Below are 7,366 nucleotides of genomic sequence, written 5' to 3' on the forward strand. Positions count from 1 at the left end.
TTTAGCCGCGGTTGTTTCCGGCTAAGGCGTCAGTTTAAATTTAGCGGAGGTCGCTTGCGGCCGAGGCCTCCAATGGGTTGACATGGTATTAATTGTAGAACTTCGGCCGCCAGCGACCGCGGCTTAATTAGACAAAATCAGACATTTTTCCATCGCAAGTTTAGCCGAGGTTGCTAGCGGCTGAGGCTCTACAATTAATATCACTTTGGTTTAAGTATAGCCGAGGTCGCTTGCGGCCTAGGCATTCAATTTATTGACCAGTTTTCGGTTGACATGGTATTAATTGAAGAACCTCACCGCATGCGATCTCGACTCCATCAGACAAAATCAGACATTCTTCTTCGCAAGTATAGCCGAGATCGCTTGCGTCCAAGGCGTTGCAATGGGTTGACCAGCTTTTAGTGGACATGATGTTAAGTATAGAGCTGCAAGCAACCTCGACTTTAACCTAAAATACAGGGTGGTTCAGTTTTTAATCGAGAAACTTTACTAAGACGTAGTACTTGCCAAAATAACACATGTTTTTTATATAAACATAGGGTCGCAACTCTTTTGTTTTCAAGCTATAAGCTGTCAAAGTTGACCCAAAAATTTACATTTTATCTTTTATTTCAGTTGTATATATTACTGATTAATACCTTATTTTTAACCATACCTTAAACTTCCCTAGCGTCCCCTAACCTTTTTTATAACAACTTTTTAACGCCAAGGAGCATTAACATAAAAAAATGTGGGTTGTAAAGCTTATTCATTATTGGTACTTTTTTGTCTCTTTAGTTTTTTCCTTAAAGATAATTGTTTTAGCGTAAAAAATAAAATATGCTACATTGTACTGTAAAGCGCTGCTATTATTAAATATTATTAAATTTTTCTTGATAGCTGGCTGTGGACGTTGTGCACTTACTAGGATCTAGTACTATTTAAATAACACCAATCAATTGTGATTTTCATAAGAAAAAGCATAAATAAGATAAATGTTTGTCTGAACAAATTACGTTGTTAAGTACGAAGGCTTTCACGGCCGGTGTTAATTGAACGAAAATTAAAACTAAAACTAGAACTAACACTAGAAACTTTCAGGATTTGCCGTGCGTCTTTTAAGAAAAAGTTTGACGTTTCGGATGCCATGTTGCAACCTTCTTCAGAAACTGGAAAAAAAAGTGATCCAAGAACTCTTGAAGCCGTTTTTGAAATTCTCCCTTCCAGCTGAAATACATCGATGGTAAACAGTACTCCACTAGATCTGGCACGTATTGTGGCAATCCCTCCGGAATGAGTTTTTGGCGGAGACCATCGAAACTCACCAAAATTTCACAAAGTGTGTAGAATCGCTGACATACCATTCCCTACTCCCTGTGAAAGGAGATAGAATCTTTGCAAGATATTTCACCAACTGGTATATTGGGGTGTTGATGGCACTGACGATAGGGCGGAGGGGGACGTCTGATTTATGAATCTTCGGTAGTCCATAAATTCTTGGTGGTGCCGACGTCTGCACAAACAAACCTTTTTGCTGTTCTGCTGGAATTCCTGTGGATTTTATCAGGTCGTTCATTTTCCTTACGATTTTGTCTGTGTGGTCCTTCTTGATCTTCCTGTAGGTGGCTGGTTCCAGTAGGTTCATCATTTTGTCGTCATATTCTTTCTTGTCCACAACCACGGTGGCATTCCCCTTGTCTGCTGGTAACACGACGATTTCTGACGTTTCTTTAATAAATCGGAGTGCCTTCTTTTCACCAACCGTCAAGGTGGATTTCGGTGGTTGTGCTGACTTCAGTACTCTCGCACTGAACCAGTTTCTGAAGAAGGTTGCAACATAGCATCCGAAACGATTCAGATTTCATCAAATTTTCATTCAAATTTTACGGATTACTTACAGCCGAAATACAAAACAAAATGTAAATTTTTGGCCCTATGTTTATATAAAAAGTTGTGTTATTTTAGCAAGTACTACGTCCTAGTAAAGTTTCCCGATTAAAAACTGAACCACTCTGTAGATATTGTATTAGATATATTTTGATGAACTCTAACTATATTAAAACTACATATAAAAGAGAAGTCAAATATTTTTAATAATCACTCATATTATATCAGGACTTTCTTTATTCGAAACTACAAACGTATTGCATTCCGCAATCTCCAAATAACTCACAAAAAATGTAAATTACTATCTTCTAGTAGGTTTGTGACAACTATATTTTCGAATGAGTTTGTCCAAGACGTCGACTTCACTCTTTATTTGGTTATATTCCAAGATAATATTTGGTTTATAATTTATTTCGAAATTACTTATTTCATGTGCATGGTGTATAGATGATGCATAAATGACCCGACATATAGAAGTACCGATAAGTGACCTAATTGCATATTGCATGAGAATAATAATACTACAGAATATATAAAAGAACTTTGATTTCGTATGTTATGTAAAAATTATTGTTTTCAGGTCATTACTGACCCAGTTTTGCGCTATCGTTACTATATTTCACCATTATGGTCTTTCAAATGGGACATGGGCTTAATCAAATAAAATCAGACATTCATAAAAAGTTCTTTAATGAAACCCTCATCCAACTCGTACATGTAAAAAATTTAATCTATCTATTTGTAAAACATAGTGCGTTATTAGATCTTATTAAATCACAAAGTAATAATTTTTAATCTTTGTTTATTAATTTACTTACAATAATATAGATTGATTTTTGCAGATGATATATTGACAGCAAAACCTAGAAAGAATCACAGAATTGTTACAAACAACAATGATGGAACATGAAGCGAAATTGGATTAGGTGGAGTAAATGTAAACGCTCAATAAATCATTTTACTAAATAAATATATAAAAATAATTGTGTATAATCGCATTATGCATAAGAAAATATTAATATAAGTACGAAGGCTTTCACGACCGGTGTTAATTGAACTAAAATTAGAACTAACACTAGAAACTTTCGGGTTTTGCCGTGCGTCTTTTAAGACAAGGTTTGACGTTTCGGATGCCATGTTGCAACCTTCTTCAGAAACTGGTTCGAAGTGACGAAATCGAAAATCGGGTACATTCATCGATGAACCTACTGGACCCAGCCACCTACAGGAAGATCAAAAAGGACCCCACAGACAGAATCGTAAGGAAAATGAGGGACCTGATAAAATCCACAGGAATTCCAGCAGAACAGTAGAAAGGATTGTTTGTGCAGGCGCCGGTACCACCAAGAATTTAAGGACTACCGAAGATTCATAAACTAGACGACCCCTCCGCCCTATCGTCAGTGCCATCAACTCCCCAACATACCAGTTGGCCAAATATCTCGCAAAGATCCTCCTTTTACAGGGAACACGGAATCATATGTCAGGGATTCTATATATTTTGTGGAATCGGTAAAAGGTATAAAGCTAGATGTTGAGGATATTTTGGTAAGTTTCGATGTTGAGTCTCTTTTTACCAGGGTACCAGTTAAGGATGCTGTGGATGGCCTCCGCCAGAAGCTCATTCCCGAGGGATTACCAGAATACGTACCAGATCTAGTGTAGTACTGTTTATCGTCGACGTATTTCAGTTGAAAAGCAGAATTTTACGAACAGTTCGAAGGGCCAGCCATGGGATCTCCAGTATCGCCAGTTATAGCTAATTTCTACATGGAATTATCCGAAGAAGACGTTTTGAAGAAGAGCCAGTGGAAGCCAAAACTATAGCCCCGGTATGTGGATGACACGTTTGTAATATGGCAACATGTTAAAAAACGGCTCCCAGAGTTCTTGGATCACTTGAACGCTCAACATCTGATGATTAAGTTTACCATGGAAACAGAAACTGCCAAAAAACTACCTTTCCTAGATGTGTTGGTCACCAGGACGACAAATGAAGATATGAAACTTGGTGTATGTTGGAAGAAGACCCATACCAACAGGTATCTGCAGGCATCATCACATCATCATCCCCAACAAAAGAGGTCCGTGATCCGTACTTTATTTCAATGAGCAGCGAGAATATGTGAAGGAGATAACTTGAAGAAGGAGCAACACTTTCTACGAGGCGTGCTACAGAAGAACGGATACACTTCGAGGGACATCAACCGGGCCATCAAGCAGCGAAAGCAGAAAGAGGACGCGGTAAGTACAAAACCACTTGGTTTTTTCTGTCTTCCCTATGTTTCAGGTGTGACGGAGCGAATTGCCAGGCACCTCAAGAAAAACGACATCGTGGTGCGATACGGGACGGTCAGCAAGATTCGGAACACACTCCCGATATCCCAGGACAAGCTAACTCCATTAAAAGCACCGGGAGTTTACCGACTATCGTGTAGTTGTGGGAAAGTTTACGTTAGCCAAACTGGACACAATCAAAGAGCATGAAAGGGATGTAAGGTTGAAGATGATCCAGCAGTCAGCGGTTGCGGAACATCGCCATGCAGAGGGACACCGAATAGACTTCGAGCAAACAAAGGTACTGGCTAGGGACAACGTATATTACCAAAGACTGACAAGAGAACATAGAGATCCATCGACAGAGAAATAACGTCAACAGAGAAGATGGCTGGGAGCTTAGCAGAACATGGAAGATGGTGGTGAACACGAAGACCTCCTCCCGCATCACACTGGACGCGACGCAATTACTTAATAATTAGCTTGTAATTAGCGTTAATTAATTATTAATCAGTTTTCCGACTTACACATTGTACCTAGGGCTTGCAATACCGGACCAAAATCTCAATACCGGTATTCGGTATTCAAAATTTTTAAAACCGGGATACCGGTATTAATATCGGTACTACTATAAAAAAGTTTACTCACTAAATTACAATCACTAGATATATCTAATTGTAAGATCTTTTCCCCCTCTGCGACGTCACCTCTACTAACAACAGGTTAATTCCTACTATATTTTTAGATTGGCAACGAAGCATAAGATACAGAATCTGAGAAGATAATCAAAAAATGGAAAGATATTAGGAATCTGTACAAAGTACCAATAAACTTAAGGTCTGGATACCATTATTGTTGTGTTGTCTTTCACTTGGTCCAAACGTTCAACTTCACTGCCGCGTCAAAAAATGAAATTACACTTTATCATCTGAAGCTCAATGGAATTCTTTCGAATTCCTGCTATGAACTTTTCTGGAAAGGTGCAAATTCAAGAAAGAAACTTTAACATAATGGCTCTTGGTAGTTTGTCAGACTTATCATACTACTGTTATACTTGGTGGGACACTACACGAATCAAACTGACCTGAAACACCATTATGGAGTAAATACTCCAAAAATAGGTGTATGCAGAGAGTATTTTATTGTTGGCTAGGTATGACAAATTTATTGAACACGAACATTAAGTTGTCATCATCAAAGGTTGAGTCTTTGTTATCTTCAGTATTCTGTCAGAGTGCAAAATGATATTTCTTGTAGATGGTATTCACACTGATCAAAAAATGTTACTTGAAAAGATGAGGTTAGTACGGACATAAGATAGATAACAAATTTCTGTTTGGTCAACATCATTTTTCAGCACAGCTTTAAACAAACACGGCCGTTTTCGATCGGTCGCCTCCGGCTATCATTTTTTAATGAAACGTCAAAAAATGGCACTTGAAAATGTAAACTTAGAACGGACAGAAGATAGATAACAAACAAGAATCCTCTACGTCATTTTCCAGCACAACTTCAAACTAGCACGGCCATTTTCGAAGACATCGGCCGCTCCCGGCCATCGAGGGCACTAAATAAAAGTAATACCGAAATACCGGTATTTTGCCATCAATAATACCGGACAAAAATTGTCCGGGATCCCGGTATTGCAAGCTCTAATTGTACGCGATTTTCCATTTCGTCACTTCGAACCAGTTACTGAAGAAGGTTGCAACATGGCATCCGAAACGTCAAACCTTGTCTTAAAAGACGCACGGCAAAACCCGAAAGTTTCTAGTGTTAGTTGTAGTTTTAGTTCAAAAAATATTAATAGTTTTTGTGCTTTGTTTTTACCTTTAATCATTTCAATAATATACATTTTTGTGAGAAAATTTGTTAAATTCACCCCAATCAATGACTTCTATGAAAATATTTCCTTAAAACAAATCGAACTCGAATGAAAGAAATCATTATAACACCTTGATTAAACAAAAATTAAAAAGTTAAAAAATGGCTTTTTTTTATTGTCACAACCACATTATAAAGGTAAAGTATAAAAATGTTTGTATATATAAATTCTTTTTTCTACAAGAAAGCAATGATAACAAAAATTAATAACAATTTATTATAAAAAAATAGAATTAAAGGACATGTTTTTGAGATGTAATATGAAGTGGAATATAACTTGTTAAAGAATCTAAAACTTTGGGCCAAATCTCATCAGATGTTCTTCCTTCAAATTCTTTTAAGACACCTTTTTTTTTGTAAAAATCTGTGACGGGGCTGGTTAAACTTTCGTATTGTTTTAATCGTTCAAGAACAACTTCAGGCTTATCGTCTTCTCTTTGTATTAAATCTTCGCCTGTTACATCATCTTTTCCCTGTAAGAAAATAAAATAATAAAAAATGATAATTTTATGATTAATAAAATTTACCGGAATTTTAGGTGCGTTAAAATCAATGTTATAAACTCTTCCACTTGGTAAATGAATCCACCTTCCTTTAACTCTCTCAACAATCACGTCAAAAGGTACATTTAAATTAATAACGATATCTAATTGTTGTTTATCCCATAAATCTTTGGCTTGAGATAAAGTCCTTGGAAAACCGTCTAAAAGCCATGGTTTATCTTTGGTTTTATTGATTTCGTTGATTATAAACTTAATCATTAAATTATCAGGTACTAATTTTCCTTGTTTAATATATTTTTGAGCTTCTAATCCAATAGCTAAAATAATCTTTATTATTGTTTGTAAAAAAGATTGAGAATTAAGTTTTACCTGTTCCATTTTTAATATTTAATCGCAGCAAATCTCCACTTGAAATATGTGCCAGATTAAAATTTTTAACGATTCGTGACGAGATGGTTCCCTTCCCGGATGCTGGAGCACCCAAAATGACCGCCTTAAACATTTTTAGTGCCATATTTCTTTTTTTTTAAGTTGTGCCGAAAATAACAGAAATGAACGAAATGGTTAAAACGAAGTCGAACTTTGGAGTGTTCCGCTTTATCTAGTCCAATAAGAATAAATTGTTTAAGTTTATTTGCGATAATTTTTTGATATGTAATAAATTACGAGCAACGTCAGCGAATCGAAGCCAACAGGTGATCGAGCGCGAATATTTGAAACGATTAAAAAATTAATTTAAACAAAGTTTAAGAAATGAAAGCTGGTTCAGAGAATTTTTTTCCACGTTGTTTTTTAGTAACCGATCGTCTACGGCCGAAGGCGAACGTAATTTACGG

General features: G+C 36.5%; 1 protein-coding gene across 1 annotated transcript; it reads right to left on the reverse strand.

Annotated features, from left to right (window-relative positions):
- Positions 1–6,114: 6,114 nt before the first annotated feature.
- On the reverse strand, positions 6,115–7,044 carry LOC111413878 (Adenylate kinase 3). The gene is made up of 3 exons (XM_023044999.2): positions 6,900–7,044; positions 6,555–6,847; positions 6,115–6,500 (listed from the first exon to the last, which is right to left on the reverse strand). Exons 1-3 carry the CDS (start codon positions 7,042–7,044, stop codon positions 6,261–6,263), a joined length of 678 nt encoding a protein of 225 aa, XP_022900767.2. The 3' UTR covers positions 6,115–6,260.
- Positions 7,045–7,366: the final 322 nt, after the last annotated feature.

The sequence above is a fragment of the Onthophagus taurus genome, chromosome 8 (genome assembly GCF_036711975.1).
Source record: "Onthophagus taurus isolate NC chromosome 8, IU_Otau_3.0, whole genome shotgun sequence".
NCBI classification, from domain to species: Eukaryota; Metazoa; Arthropoda; class Insecta; order Coleoptera; family Scarabaeidae; genus Onthophagus; species Onthophagus taurus.

What these genes read in the sequence shown, in the direction of transcription:
- LOC111413878 (XM_023044999.2), bottom strand. Translation starts at nt 7,044, where the DNA reads ATGGCACTAAAAATGTTTAAGGCGGTCATTTTGGGTGCTCCAGCATCC. An exon ending in AAATATTAAAAATGGAACAG is followed by an intron (nt 6,848 to 6,899) that starts GTAAAACTTAAT and finishes AGATTATTTTAG; the next exon opens with CTATTGGATTAGAAGCTCAA. An exon ending in TTAACGCACCTAAAATTCCG is followed by an intron (nt 6,501 to 6,554) that starts GTAAATTTTATT and finishes ATTTTCTTACAG; the next exon opens with GGAAAAGATGATGTAACAGG.